The sequence below is a fragment of the Microtus ochrogaster genome, chromosome 16, assembly GCF_000317375.1.
Source record: "Microtus ochrogaster isolate Prairie Vole_2 chromosome 16, MicOch1.0, whole genome shotgun sequence".
NCBI classification, from domain to species: Eukaryota; Metazoa; Chordata; class Mammalia; order Rodentia; family Cricetidae; genus Microtus; species Microtus ochrogaster.
The window spans coordinates 1,733,204-1,749,299 of NC_022018.1; the positions used below are offsets into that span (position 1 = coordinate 1,733,204).

The 16,096-nt window shown below is 44.3% G+C and overlaps 1 protein-coding gene across 1 annotated transcript; it reads left to right on the forward strand.

Annotated features, from left to right (window-relative positions):
• The first annotated feature begins 7,296 nt into the window (after window positions 1-7,296).
• Window positions 7,297-15,518, forward strand: Vim (vimentin). The gene is made up of 9 exons (XM_005354633.3): window positions 7,297-7,959; window positions 8,514-8,574; window positions 11,528-11,623; window positions 11,713-11,874; window positions 12,233-12,358; window positions 12,874-13,094; window positions 13,494-13,537; window positions 14,340-14,425; window positions 15,166-15,518. The coding sequence occupies exons 1-9, from the start codon at window positions 7,397-7,399 to the stop codon at window positions 15,205-15,207; spliced, it is 1,401 nt and encodes a 466-aa protein (XP_005354690.1). The 5' UTR covers window positions 7,297-7,396; the 3' UTR covers window positions 15,208-15,518.
• Window positions 15,519-16,096: the final 578 nt, after the last annotated feature.

Genomic DNA, 16,096 nt, shown 5'->3' on the forward strand with positions numbered 1-16,096 from the left:
CTAGTTGTCACTGGAGGGGAGGGTTTAATTTTCTTTCATGTTGTAGTCACTGGGGTTAGAATTAGAAGGGGTTCAGAGGAAAAAAAAGAGGTTGTAGCAGGGGGCAATGGGGGTGTTAATATAACCCCAAAACAGGGCATGTTTGTATGGAACAACCAAAAGTAAGGAAAAGTAACAAGAATACTTTCAGCTCCATACAAGAAACTGTGCTACAAAACAATTCCATTTTATTATTACCTGATTTCTTACATTTCCAGGAATAATAATAATAATAATAATAATAATAATAATAATAATAATAGTAACCTCTCACCACTCGGGAACTACATGACCTCCACAAATTAGCAATTTCCCAGGATGCCAAGGTAATTGGCAAAATTTCTAAGATTAGCATGACTCCCCCCCATACACACACACCCTTTTTTCCCCCATACTGACTGCTTTGTTTACAGTCTTGTGAGTGACAGTTGTCCCCAATCCAGCCCCTATCTTTTCTACAAATGGAAATGAAGATGAAAACGGACTCCTCGACAAAGCCCAACCAAGTGACCAGGGCAATCAGTAGCCTTGACTCCCAGACCACAAGCACAACGAGGTGGGGGAGACCAGAAAGTCCAGTGCCCTAAAGCCAAGGTGCTCTGCCGCTGAGGAGAGCACAGGTCCCACAGCTATTCCGTGCCAGAGATGTCAGGAAACTGTCACCAGAGGAACCAGGAACCTAAATGCTGGGGGCAGAAGAAGGGAGCAACTTGAAGAGTCATTTAAGGCATAAGGCCCTGAAGTTTGAGGCTACTCAGGGCAGCATGGCTCTCCTCACTTCCACCCCATCTGTGAGCAACCAGGGCCACCATTACAGCCATATTTGCGTTCACACACACACACACACACACACACACACACACACACACACTCCATGAACACACAGAGAAGACTACCACAGCCGGGACCCACTCACAGTCATCACATACCCTCAGAGAGAGGGCTGTCACAGTCCCAGACCCACATCCGGAAGCCCTGGAATGTCTCTGAACTGGTACCCAGGTGAGGGTCTGCTGAGGGACAGGTCCTTGATATTGCTACTGGTGGGCTGTCTCGCAGGCATCTGTCCAATTGCTGGTTCTGACAGACACATGATGGGTGTCTGAACTCCTCTAAGCATCCGTACAGAAGATGACTCCAGTGTTGCGAGCACAGTCCAATTTTACATCACAAGACGTCTTGTGGTTGCAGGAGAAGCAAGCAAACCAGGTCTCTAGGCTGCCTGTTATCTTCTCGGGGGTGGCTTTTTTTTGAGGGGGGGGGATGAAACCTGTGCCAGCTCTTCCTTGCAGTCAAGGCCACTTGACCTTGGAGATACTAACTTCCAGCCCTTCCCTAATCTTTAAAAAGTGATGAAACAACATTATAAGCCATTGAACAAATATGTAACAGTTTTGTTAAAATGGTCTCAATAAGTATCCATATTACAAAATTTCATTTAGGGCTCTTTTAAATGGCATCTCGATTTTATAACTGGGATGGCAGAGATTTTGATTCCCAATCTTCTTTCTTTTCTATCTCTTCTTTTATCCCCTTCAACAAGTGGACAAATTCACAGAAGCTAGCTGTGCTTCCCCAGGTAACATTTGCTGGGACTGTTTTGGTTTCTACACTAGGTTTCCCTTCTGCACGTCAACTAACAGTTTCATTCCTTCTACCCACGTTCCACCTTCTTTCCTCTTCTGTAGATTGTAACAAGATGATTAAGAAGTTAGACTTTATAGATAATTCTATGGATAGCTATCTGCTTTTCCTTCCCAAAGTTGAAAGACATCTCTAGAGGAGGATCTTGGAGTTTCTTTGTTCTCTATTCTTCTAAGAAGTGTGGAGATACCAAAGACACCCATGATTTTATCATTGTAGCTATGGAAACCAAACACACCCAAAGCCGAAGGGGGAAGTAAAAGACAAGTATCATGAACTATTCCTGTGAGTGGGTAAGAAATAACGTAGAGTTAAATAGCTCTGCTTCACCTTTACGAGATTTTAATCTACCTTGACTAGAGTAGCGAATGCTCTTCTTGATGATAGACCTTAATGAATAATCATTTCCTTCAAATCAATTTCCTGCCTAAATTGTTCTGCTAGAATATACTCATTCTCTTCATTACCCTGTCCGGAAAGCCCAGAGGTGCGTTTGCTTCTATCTTTCTCTGCCTCTATCTAGTCTCTAAGCCTTGCCTTCACTTCAGTTTCTTTGATCTACTACAAACAGCTCTCAAGCAGTCTGCCCAATTCATCCTCAATTGCATGCCGCAGAAACCCCCTGAGATGCAGCAACAAGCATGTCTTTCTCCTCAGAAACCACAAGGAATTCCACTGCCCACTGCATCAATTACCAACTCCTCTCCCTGACATTTGGTCTTCCAACGCATGGCCCCGTGTTAGCTTCTAGTTCCCTTCCCTCTACCTCTGCCTCACAATCCAACAACTCTGAGCTTCTTGGTATTCCTCAGAAGCCCCAGATTTCTTCTGGCTTCTTAACTCCTCCCTAAAGGCAGGAAAAGTTTCCGACTTACCTCACTCTACTAAGAAGCATGGGATACAGTGGAGAAAGCAAATACAAATAAGTTTTTAATTTATGGGCATCATGGTCTTTATTACAGCTTTTTAGGATTTTTTTCCTTTGAGTATTGTCTCTGTTGTACCATGCGCATACCCACACAGACTCCATATAATGCTGCAAAAAGATATGGACCACACGTTTCTCCAGTTTGTGGCAGCGTGTCTAGCAATGGCTAAATATTCAATAAGTATATTTTGAATAAATTAATCAAATATATAGATGAAGTTTGAGTTCCATCACATCGAAAGTGATAAGCACACTGAAAGAACATAGTACAAGTCACTGAATGTTAATCTCCCTCCTTTTATTCCTTTTATTCACAGACTCAACAAATGTTCTCCTCCAGCCACTGAAAACAGAAGAGTGAGCCAGGCAGTGGTGGTGCACACCCTTAATCTTAAAGGCAAGTGAATCTCTATGAGTTCGAGGCCAGCCTGGTCTACAAAGCTAGTTCCAGGACAGCTAAGACTGCTGCACAGAGAAATCTGAAATCCTGTCTTCAAAAGCAAAAACAACAAAACAAACAAACAAACCCCAAAAGTAGAGCAGTAAGAACAGAGTGAATGTGAGCTTTCATCTCATAGCGCCCATATCCTAGCAAAGGGATGAGTAATCAATCCTTTTTAGATCATCTTGGAATTTTAAAAACAAAATCTTTAAGAAAAGGGATTAAGACCCAAGACAGATGCACTGGTAGAAGCTGAATATCTAGATGAAGCAGAAGCCAGCTGTAGTATCACAGGAAGGAAGTACAGAAGGACTCAAACACCTGAACTTGGGTGACAGCAACATGAGAGACATGTGGCTGCAGGTATCAGTGGGACACCTGCCCCGCTGGACCTAAGAGATGTCAAAGTAAAGAAATGGCAATGATAAAGTCTCCAGTCCTGTTTCCTCACAGAGTGAAGCTCGGGAAACTGCTGTGGATGGTGGTTTTTAGGGCGTGAGATGAGCTGGGTCTAATGTTGCTTAGCAGACTACCAAAGGAGCAGGGCAGCATTTAGGTGAAAATGTTTAACTCCTAAGTAAAGTTTGCATTTAGAGCAAAGGCGCAAACAAATCCCAACCGTTATTGACTGTGTTTAGAGACAAAGCACCTGTTGTACGCCTGTGCCAAAACTCTCTAAGAGTCTGGCACCCAGCAAGATAGTAAGTAATTACTCTGCCTATTTGATTTGTAGGACACAACAAACGGCTAAATGTTATTCATGAATTGAATTGGTTGATAGTATGATAACTATCCCCATGAAATCAAACAGAAAAGCCGCTGAAAGGAGGGTCAAGTATAACTTGATGGATGCTCAATGTGCATACAATACCCCTCATCCAGTAAGCATAAAAATGAAAACTCTTGTATTACTTATTATCTACATGATGGGGACTTAGGTTTTGTCTTGCTTTTAGCCTCTTTGATTTTAATTTTGATTCATAAAAGCTATGCATGTTTATAGGATGCTATATGATATTTATGCCTCTGTGAGTATTTTGCTTGTTTAGATGGAGAAGAGGGTGTCATGGCATCCTAGGCTGTCCTTGAAAGAGTTATGGGGGGGGGGGGGGAGACTTAGACTCCTCCTCTTCCTGCCTCCACCATTCGGGTAGTAGGACTACAGGTTTGCGTCATTAGGCCTCATTTTACCTGCCCTCTCATGCCTAGTGTCCACCCACAGGTTCTGCCAGCTGCAGTCCTCTGGACATGACTTCCTGGAGGCAGCTCTCTCGGAGCCTCCATAGGCCACTAAGCTCCTGTGCGCACGGCTGGCTGGTCTGTCAACTCAAGTCACCCGGTTCAACTGACATGGCCAAAGCTTGCAAATTGCCAAATCACTGTTTGTACTTCACACATGATCGTGTTTGCCTGGCCTACAGCTCACATGACCGTTCACTTATTTATATTCAAACTTGCATCACACATAAGTCAAGCAATTAAAAATACTTGAGATAGACTTTCAAAGCAATTAAAAATAAAAATGAAAACTGAGGAAGCTATCATAGACTGTTTACTTTCAAAAAGTAAGTACAGAGTGAGTGATGGTGAGGTCATTTATCCCAACATACTGGTTTCCACCTTCTGCCAATATCACCTGCTGGGTAAAGTGCTGTGTGAGACCCCTCCCCGTGTGTGTGTATAGTGAAACGAATTCTTTCCCAAGTCTCATGACTTCTCCATGAATGAATTGTAGTTGTTTTCAATTCACTTCTCTGCCTTCTAAAAACTTCTAAATTGAAGAATAAATTGAACAGTACATGTTTGTAAATAAACACAGTTCCATCCATTCTAGAGATATCAGCAGACTTATCAACAGCAGAAGGAGGATATTCATAGACCTTCCTGAGACTACAGAAGGGAAACTGGCCAGAGAGAAAGGATAGCCTTCAGGTGATGAAGGAGACCAGGGCCTACTAAACAACTCATCACACACAACCTGAGGAATTTGCTGTGGGTGCCCACATGGCACACTGCCATACCACACCAGCATCCAGTCCTCATTTTCCACAGTGACTCATTCTGCTAGAGTCCACTGACAAAGCCACTGCACTGCCTGGGGAATCAACATGCCATGTAGGAGGAAGGGCTGTGCTCCCTCGGCCCCACAGGGAAATCACTTTTCTCACCCTGAGCCATTCCAAGCAAACTCACAATGGTGACATTTGCTGAACAGTGGCTTGAATAAAAGGCTCTCAGTGCCCAGGATGGTAACGTGAGGCACAGGCTAACCCTAGGAATGCTCTCTGGGAAGGACTCACAGCCTCTTATTGAAAGAGAGAAAAAAGAAAGCCACAGCAGGAGAACGGGGCCCCAGAGGGTCCTGCTGGCAGCGAAGATCCCCAGAACTGAGTGAGATGAGGTAAACACACTATTGCTTCAAAGAACCTCATACAAAGAAGCTAGCAGAACTCCAAGCGTCTCTAAGCCATTTTTTTCTTAATTGCCAGGTAAGCTGTAGCTATTCTCTGCCCCAAAGAAAAACAAAAGCAAATATATAACCCAAGCCTTTTTCTCGTCTGTTCACAACTGGACCCTTTCCCCAGTTCTTTTGTAATTCCTTCAGTACTCCATAAATACCCACTCAGAGTACTCCCCAAAGCAACTGGGATTGATTGGTTTTTTTTTTCTTCTGCTTAATCACAAGGGGCCTGACTCCCCTTTCCTGGAAGCTCTATCTCCCCTGGAGAACCGAGCCCCCTCCTTGGTCCTGTCTAGCAGTGAAACAGTAGCCTTGAGCTGGACAGTTGGTTTTCCTTTGAATGGTGACCTTCGCAGGATTTAAACAGCATCTGGACCTTTTGTTCTGTGGATAGTTGCATCTCCATTTCAAGTGATATTTTACAAATTCTTGAGGGGATAAAAAGGATCTGTGACATTGTCCAGACCAGTCTCTAGAATCTTCTCCAACTGCATCGCTGCCCTAAAAAACAACACAAATCTCTTTCTTCAGCCATCACTTGAGTTACATAACTGCCTTTCTTTTGAACTCATTCATCAAATTGGACGGGATTTTTGTTCTGTTTTTTTTTCTTTCTTTGTTTGTTTGTTTTTAACGATAGCTAACGAATTCTTGTCTGGCTCGGGTTATCTTTTAATGAATTCCACTTTCAGAAAAGGCCGTGATCATTGAGCTTGTTTTTTGAAACTACCAACGTAGTTTCCTCTTTCACCCAGAAGTTAGGGTGTGGTTTTATGCAGGAAGAAAAGAAGGGAGGGGAACGCGGGAGGGAACTTAGCAAGAAAAGCCTTGCTGAGTGCATTTGCGATCTAGGAGGGGGTGGGATGTGTTCTGTGGCTCTCAGAAGTTTCTTCCTAAGGAGAACTCACCACATTCTGGTGTCTCCACGACAACAATCAAAAGAGCGGTTACGCTCAGAGTTGGTTTGAAACTTAGGACAATGAGCTTGGCGCTCTCAGATTTTTGAGTCAATCTCAACTAACGGTTTTTCCTGAACCGCTAGACGATCTCACCCTCAGGGATTCATGAGTCACCACCATTGACTCAGCGACCCCACCCCTGTCCCCTGGGCTTTAGTCAGGAGGCAGTGGATCCTGGCCCTCTGGAGTTGGACTGAGTCCATTAAATCCCGGGATACCACCACCCAAAACAAACCAGCCCTCTGCAAAGGATCCGAGTGTCTGTCCTTGAGCCTGGCATGGTGGGCTGAGGGCTCCTCCACTACGTGGCCCCAATCTCAGGCTCTCTTTGTTTCTCTCTCCCCCGCCTTCTGATCTGCAGGACAGCCTTTGCTTGCTCTTCCTGCCCCTCCACTCACAGGTCTCCCCACCCACCCAGTCCCAGAAGACCGCAGCTCTGAGACCGCGCCCCTCCCACCGGCGCGCCTAGTCCCACGCCCCTTTGGCGCAGTGCCAGGAACCACTTTGCTCAACTTTCCGGAGCTCCCCTCCCCCCACCCATCCATCCCGCGATCCCCCCCTTTCTTAGAACCTAGGGAGCCAGAAGTTTAGGGTGATCATGTGGAAAGCCCCTGAAAGTCCTAGCCCTGTCCAAAAAGTAACGGGATGTGTCCGATCCCGACAGCTCTGAAAGAAGACTCGAGGGACACCCTCTTGCCCCCCCTTCCCCCTCCCGCCTTCCTCACTTCTCTCCGGGTCCCCATTGGTTGGCGCGCCCAGCGGCTAGGATGGCAGTGGGAGGGGACCCTCTTTCCTAACAGTGTTATAAAAGCAGCGCCCTTGGCGGGGTCCGGTCCTCTGCCACTCTTGCTCGGGACCCCAGAGACAACAGCGCTCCCACGCTTGCAGCCGCAGCAGCAGAGTCCACCTTCGCCCTCGAAACCATGTCCACCAGGTCCGTGTCCTCGTCCTCCTACCGCAGGATGTTCGGTGGCCCCGGCACTTCGAGCCGGCCGAGTTCCAACCGGAGCTATGTTACCACGTCCACCCGCACCTACAGCCTGGGCAGCTCGCTACGCCCCAGTACCAGCCGCAGCCTCTATTCCTCATCTCCTGGTGGCGCCTATGTGACCAGGTCCTCTGCGGTGCGCCTGCGGAGCAGCATGCCCGGCGTGCGGCTGCTGCAGGACTCGGTGGACTTCTCGCTGGCAGACGCCATCAACACCGAGTTCAAGAACACTCGCACCAACGAGAAGGTGGAACTGCAGGAGCTGAATGACCGCTTCGCCAACTACATCGACAAAGTGCGCTTCCTGGAGCAGCAGAACAAAATTCTGCTGGCCGAGCTTGAGCAGCTCAAGGGCCAGGGCAAGTCGCGCCTGGGCGACCTATATGAGGAGGAGATGCGGGAGCTGCGCCGGCAGGTGGACCAGCTCACCAATGACAAGGCCCGTGTCGAGGTGGAGCGTGACAACCTGGCTGAGGACATCATGCGGCTGCGAGAGAAGTAAGGCCTGATCCACGCGAGTAGTGGGGCTGTGGGAGGGAGGGGAGTCCTGGGCTCCGTTAGAGGGCTGCCACGCCCTTGGGGATGTGGCGAGGCTGTGGTTGTCTGCAGGATAGCAGCAGAGGAAGCGGCCCCGCCCTGAACCTAAACTTTGCAGTGAACATTTCCCTTCGAGCTCCACTCGAGCTCTTCCCCTGGACTTTAAAAAAGTTTGCTAGCTTCTTCTGGTGGGCTTTCAGTTACCAGATAGGAGGGGAGGATGGGTGTGAAGGATCTGAGACAAAGAGATGGCAGAGGTAACTGGGGTGCTGGGCCTGGGGTTCCTCTTCCAGGTCTAGGGAAATGCCGCCGCCCTGATTGTCTTTTCAGGCTGTGCCCCAACTCCAGCTAACACCTGCAGAGGGCTGCGTGCTTAACAAAGTCGCTGTCGCTGGTGTGGGTGGAGGTGCCACAGCTGCTCTGGTCTTGAGGCTTGGCAGTGGTGCGGTTGGGTGTGGCCGCCCCTCCCCTGGCGATTTCCCTGTTCCACCCTACTAAATGTATTACTGGTTCAGATTGCAGGAGGAGATGCTCCAGAGAGAGGAAGCCGAGAGCACCCTACAGTCCTTCAGACAGGTTTGTAGACATTTCACTTGCAGACAGCAGCCCCACCCTCTCAAAGCACTGGCAGTTCTAAAAGTTACTTCACCCAGGATTTAAAGTATGCTAAACTTCACGACTGTGTGTAAAGCGCCCTGGTGGAAGAAAGTCCACAGATCGAAAAACTCCATTGTTTAGGCCAGCCCTTACAAAATGAAGTTTTTTTTGTTCTTGGTTGTGTTTTTTTTTTTTTTTGCTTCGTTTCCAGATTTTTCTTCCCCCAAAACATTTTTTTGAAACACATTGGCATTCTGATTTTGAACGGTTACAGTTTGATTAGATTGTGGTTTGTGAAAGTCGAGTTGGCTAGCTTCCACAAGGTCACACAAAGCACAGTTGCACCCTCAAGTTTGAAATGTAGAATACTCCGGAGGATGAGAAAGTTTAACTGGAATTGAGCCAAGTTCCCTTTCTTCCTTTGGAGTTCGGTACTGCATGAAAGCTAGCCGAAGTGTCCTTGCACAACCATTTTTGTAATCTAACACGGGGGAAAGGAAGCCCCATCTGTGCCTGCTGCTGCAGGGTATTAAGAGTTTCTATGGGCTTCACTATGGAATGCAGATACCAACCGTCCTGGTAAATGCGGTGGCTCTGGACAGAAATAATAGGATCCTTTGTGTTCGCAGAGCAGCTTTGCAACAGGCTACATTCTTATTGAATATGTAATGATGTAGCCACAGTTCCAACTGGACACAAGTATTTGCTAACATCCCCTATCTAATATCTGTCAGAGTTTGTGAAGTATGTGGCTGGTGTTCAAAGTTCCTAAAGCTACAATCCTCTACATTTGGAAAGGCCCCGCTTTATGGGCTTGTAGACTTATTAGCACCTTCCACAAATAAATCCTAGCCTAAAGAGTGGAGTTCTATATGACGGAGTGATTTTTGTTTGTTTTTGTTCCAAAGTTAGGTGGCTCCTTAGCGTGCCAAAGCGGAAAGACGGTCAGTACCGTCTTGTCCCTGGGAACGCTCATTAGAATTGGTTATGAAGCTCTCCAGACGCATGCTCTTGGATAGCATTTTGAAAGTGAGAGATATTTGGATACGTAGCGGCAGTACAAGAATATGTGGCTCATTTTAGTCATTGAGGGTACATGGTCATCACCCAAGGAATGTTTTATGCAAAGCATTGGGTTTCTTGTTTATGGACTTCATTCACTTAAATAAAAGGTACATTTCATTGGACTTTTTCAAAAAAGGTTAGTCCAACATCATTTATATCTTTTTGAGGACTTAGTGAAGGCAGAAATGAATGCTACTACTACTCAAGTTCTTATTTCATTTTTATTAATTTGCATTTTCTTTGAAAATGATAGCATAACTCAACACTTTAGAACTGTGAAGCTATAAACTATGCTATAAATACAATTGTTTGCAAGAGAAGGACCATAAGGATCCTGACATTCCCTTCAAGGGAAGCAAACTATCAAACTATCAGTAGCAAGATTGCAAAGTCTCCCCCCCCCTTTTTTTTTTGGTTTTTCGAGACAGGGTTTCTCTGTAGCTTTGGAACCTTGGAGCCTGTCCTGGAACTAGCTCTTGTAGACCAGGTTGACCTTGAACTTACAGAGATGCTCCTGCCTCTGCCTTCCGAGTGCGCCACCACCGCCCGGCAAGATCTCTGTAAAGGAGTCTGCACACAGTCTGGTTGTGTTTTGCCCTAGCATCCTAAAACAGCAGCATCACTGAGTTCATAACAATAATGGCTGAGAAAGACAGAAATACCCTACAGGGGGCATTTCAAAAAATTCAGAGAAGGCAAAAAACAATGTCTATCGGGATTAAATCACTTCTTATCCTTCTTGCCTGATGAGCTTGTCTGCAAATGCATGATGACCTGAATGTGATCAACGAATTGCTACTTAATGTGAGTCTAGCCTGGGAACCTGGATGCCAGATAACGGAGCACTTGCTCTGGACCCCAGAGATAAGCATCAGAAGGCTTACACAGGGGAAACAAAAAGAGTGTGCGTATATGTTAAATCTTTTGAACTCAGTATTTGAGAGATGTTTGTGTGCGTATGTTTGTGTGAGTGTGCACCACATTTGTGCAGGTAATGTGAGACCAGAAGAGGGCATCTGATCCGCTGGAGCTGGCATTAGAAGCCATTGTGAGCTGCTAGATGTGGGTGCTGGAACCCAAGCTCAGATCCTCTGAGAGACCGGCTTGTGAACACCTAGCCAGTCACCTCCTCAGTTGTCCTACATCACACTTTACGTTTTTCCTTTTTGAAGTTTGCACTCTTTTATTGTCTGTGCTCAGGCAGACATGGAGTAGTAGAATCGGATCTAATACAATCATCACAAAATTTGAAGAAACTTAAGTGCAGTGACACTGATTTTTCCAGGCTTAAAATTGATAATGAAATTTTACACACAGAAATGTGGACTCAGTAGAAGTTCACCATACCATGTCATGTGCACAGATATGTATTTATTTTTAAGTTGTCTACTAGTTATCTTCATTGCAACAGAACGACTTTCAATTCATTTTTATAGCTAAAAATGTGTCTTGGAATGTGACACTAAATAATTTATAAATTTATCAAGAACCATGAAATTTTCAGCACCTTTTCTATAGTAAGGCAGATGGGTTTTTAAATGAATGACTAAACAAACAAACAAACAAACAAACAAATAAGGATCTGTAGAGATGGGTCAGTGGTAAAGGGCACTCGCTACTCTTCTAGGGGACCTGAAGTTCCATTCCCGGCACCCACTGAGTTGCTCTTAACTCCAGTTCCAGGGGACACGAAGCCCTCTTCTGGCTTTAAAGGGCACTACACACGTGCTGTATTTACATACACATAGACAAAACACCCATATACATAACATAAAATGAAAAAAGCTATAAATATTTTACTATAAATAGATAAAATAGAGAATAGACTTTAGTGTCCCCACGTCATCTTTTCTCTTTTTTAAAACAGGATGTTGACAATGCTTCTCTGGCACGTCTTGATCTTGAACGTAAAGTGGAATCCTTGCAAGAGGAGATTGCCTTTTTGAAGAAACTGCATGATGAAGTAAGTGACGTCACTTTCAGCGGTCGAGCAAGGCCAAGTTGCACCCACGTTGTCCATATCTGACCCCTTTCTGACTCTTATTTCCTCAGGAGATCCAGGAGCTACAGGCCCAGATTCAGGAACAGCATGTCCAGATTGATGTGGATGTTTCCAAGCCTGACCTCACGGCTGCCCTGCGTGATGTCCGCCAGCAGTATGAAAGTGTGGCTGCCAAGAACCTCCAGGAGGCAGAGGAATGGTACAAGTCCAAGGTATGAAAGGAGCCCGAGTGCAGGGGCAATAGAAAAGCCTCTTGCTCGCAAACATCTACCTCCAAGTCCATCAATATCCCCAAATTTTCCCCAGAAGATAGCTCGTTGTTCCCGTGTTCCTGCCGCTCACGATGCTTCCTTTAGATGGCAGACACGCTTCCCATTCATTGCTTCCACTCTGCTTCAAAGAACACCTCACTGCCAACAGCAGCACCGGTGGCCACTCCTCTCTCCCCGACTTTCCAAACAGACCTTTAGACATGTCCTAGGAAACACTGAGTCAGACGAAGATGACTCTCCTAGGAGGGTGAAGAGTCTTGGGAGTGAGCAGTCGCCATTTCTGATTTCTTCCTGACAGTTTGCTGACCTCTCTGAGGCTGCCAACCGGAACAATGACGCTCTGCGCCAGGCAAAGCAGGAGTCCAATGAGTACCGGAGACAGGTGCAGTCCCTCACCTGCGAGGTGGATGCCCTTAAAGGAACGGTGAGTACCCAGCAGCAAAAAGGAGAGGACGATGAGCTCAGCACCGTTCTGTTTACTAGGTTAACAGTATAGAAAAATTAAATGTATCTGATAATTTATATTCTTTGGCTCTACATAAAATATATAAATATATTGTATATAATATATAATCTCCATTACATATATACAATTATATATAAAGACAGTTTTAAGAATTATTCAATGGGTATTTTGAAAGTCTTAGCTTACATATGTTACTGACTGTAATAAGAGATATTTTAGACTTGGGCACAGGAGTATACTCCTGTAACCCCAGCACTCTGGAGACCAAGGCAGGAGTATTGTAATTATTCCATAATTTGCCCATGTAGAAATTTTATCTCAACAAAACAAACGTGGGACCCCGGGCTTGTCTTCTCTGTTGGAAACTAGCAGGTGCTAGTTCCATTAAGACAACTAGTGCATGTGGTTTGTAAATGTTCTGGGGACAGCTGGAGTTGGGAAATCACAGCAGAAATCCTTCTTCCTTCCTGCAGAATGAATCCCTGGAACGCCAGATGCGTGAGATGGAAGAGAATTTCTCCCTTGAAGCTGCTAACTACCAGGACACTATTGGCCGCCTGCAGGATGAGATTCAGAACATGAAGGAAGAGATGGCTCGTCACCTTCGTGAATACCAAGACCTGCTCAATGTTAAGATGGCGCTCGACATTGAGATTGCCACCTACAGGAAGCTGCTGGAAGGCGAGGAGAGCAGGTAGAGCAGCCGACTTGCTTGCAGAGAAATTAAGTTGTTAATGCCTCTCTAGGTCCATCTCAGTTAACCCTGAGACCTTTTCCTCAAGGTAGCTACACTTTTTAGAGATAAGGAACTTGAGGTTCAAGGAGACTCATTTGTTGTGGTCAGAGCTCATCCATAACAGAGCCAGGATTTGAACTCACTACCACGCCAATGTCAATACCTTCCCCTCTATAATTCCCTGTGAAGAAAATGCTTGCAGTATTTTAAATGTACTGATGGGACCAGCCATGGGTAGATGTTTCTGAATCAGATTTTCTAGAGGATGAAAGCAAGAAGTGTGTAAACTTGTTTCTTCTTGTCAAAGTGCTTTGTCTAAAATAAAATAAAATAAAAATGTTTCTTCTCTTTTTACAGGATTTCTCTGCCTCTTCCAAACTTTTCTTCCCTGAACCTGAGAGGTAAGCATGTTATTTCAAGGTTACAACCAATCACTCAGTAGCACAGCATCCCCTTTTCAATGATACTGAACAGAGAAAAGTCTATGAAATATCCATGACTTCCCTTTTTTATAAATATATGCATATATCATTTTATTTTATAATTTTTTTTAGGTTATGATATAACTACATCATTTCCCCTTCCCTTTCCTGCCTCTAAACCTCCCATGTACCACCCCTGATACATACAACTGTCTTTTAAGTTCATGGCTTCTTTTTGTTTAATTGCCATTGTATATACATACATATACACATATATATGCATATCTATCTACCATTTAGCTAGCTAGCTATGTATTCCTAAATATAGCTATGTTTGAATAGCTATGTATTCCTAAATACATATAATGGTTCAGGCCATTTAATGTTATTTATATGTCTATGTTTTTAGTCTTGACCATTTAGTACAGGACCCATTTCCTCCTGAATTATAGTTTACATAACTGTTGAAGATCAAACCCAGGGCCTCGAGCTAGGCAGGTGCTTTCCCACTGAGCTATACTCCTGGCCTAATCCCATAACTTTCAAACCCACACTAAGTTAACTGTAGATCCCAGATTGCTCCCTCCCAATGGTTTACACAGTGAACTACTGTCTTAGTCTGAGTGAAGGAGGCCTTAAGTACTATGTATTCAAACAGATAATGCTTTGTAAAATTATATACTGGTAGTACTTTAAACAACTGCAAATATAAAGTCATAATGCTTTGGATAAAATGGCTATTTTTTTTAAAATTTCATTTTTACTTTTTTTTTTAATTCAGAAACTAATCTGGAGTCTCTCCCTCTGGTGGACACCCACTCAAAAAGAACCCTCCTGATTAAGACGGTTGAAACCAGAGATGGACAGGTTGGTACCTTTCAGATACAATATGAGAAAGAGAAAAAAAATAAAAGGATAATTTATAAACACAGGGCCATTTCAAATATGCATTGATCCTCTGGTCAGCAAGCACATACACCAGATACAGGCAGCTACCTTGAGAGGTCCCCAGGCCCACTGGAAGAATAGGCCCTGATTGTTTGGTCCTTAGATGCGACAGTAATCTTCCTGCACTCTAAAGTTTCTAATTTGAAATGAGAGTAAAACACCCGTAAGGTACTTTCTAGATGCACTGCATTAAAGGGCTTTATCTAATGACATCAGTGAATATCAGGGATGCTTGGACATTGGACATACACTTCTCTCTCAGTGACATAGTACAAGGACTTGCATATGGTCAATTAGTGTCTTTTTATCTCTTTATGCTAGGAAAGAAATGGTTACAATTAAATATAATTATGAAAGCTCAACTTCACAAGAAAATATAAAAAGCATTTTATTTAATACATTTTAATATGTTTTGTTGCTTTTGACCTTTCTGCTTAGGATTGCTATAGCAAATTTCCTAAACACAGTTTTCAACTATCCTTTTGTGTGTCAGAACCTTTCTCTGGATAATTCTATTACTTGCAGGAGAAAATCTTGCCTATGCATCTCCCTAGAAACCCTGCTATGAAGAGTCAGCATAGTCCCCTGCCTGCTCAGTAAATGCTGTCTCTTTAGGGCTGTGTCTTACTTACTTCTTGACTTACTTCTTTTTTGAGCAGGTGATCAATGAAACCTCTCAGCATCACGATGACCTTGAGTAAAACCTGCACGCACTCCGTGCCACAGCGCAGCACCAGCAAGAAGACAGGAATTCGCATCTTCAGGAAACAGCTTTCCAAGTGCCTTTGCTGCAGTTTTCCAGGAGCGCAAGATAGATTGGAGATAGAAATCAGCCCCAGTTTCTAACAACTGACACCCTAAAGATTTAGAGGTTTACAACACAATCTAGTTTACGAAGAAATCTTGTGCTAGAATACTTTTTAAAGTATTTTTGAATATCCTTAAAACTGCTTTTTTTTCCCAGTAAATACCTGACCAACTTGTTACTGCTTCAATAAATCTTCAGAAATACTCTTTTGATGTGTTATTTTATAATACCTAAACAAATCTCTTCAGTCCTATTGGCTAATTTACTGAAATCATACTTAGTTTTCAAGTTATAAACTCAATTTATTTATGCTTGCAATACAGTTTTCAAGTTAGCCTTTTAAAAGGGTGATCACTTCAAGTTTGGGATGGGTGTATGACTTAGTGGTAAAGGTGTGCTTACGTGCACAGGCCCTGGGTTCAGTTTGTAGTGAATGTACCCATGTGTGCACATGTACACACACACACACACACACACACACACACACACACACACGTTAAAATTGATTCATAGATACTATATAGTGCGTAGGAAATGGCTCATTTGGTAAAATTCTTGCTGCAGAATTGTGAGGACCTGAGTTTAGACTTTTGGAACCCATGTAAAAAGCAGAACATGATGGTGTGCACCCAATTCCAGCATGCTTGCAGAAGGTAGCGGTGGAGAGGGTGGACAAAGGATCCCTGGGGCTTGCAGACAGTCGATTAAGACAATTTGTGAGCTCCAGGTTCAGTGAGAGATTCTTCCCAAAAGTAGAGTATGAGACCTCTGGTCCCCATCTA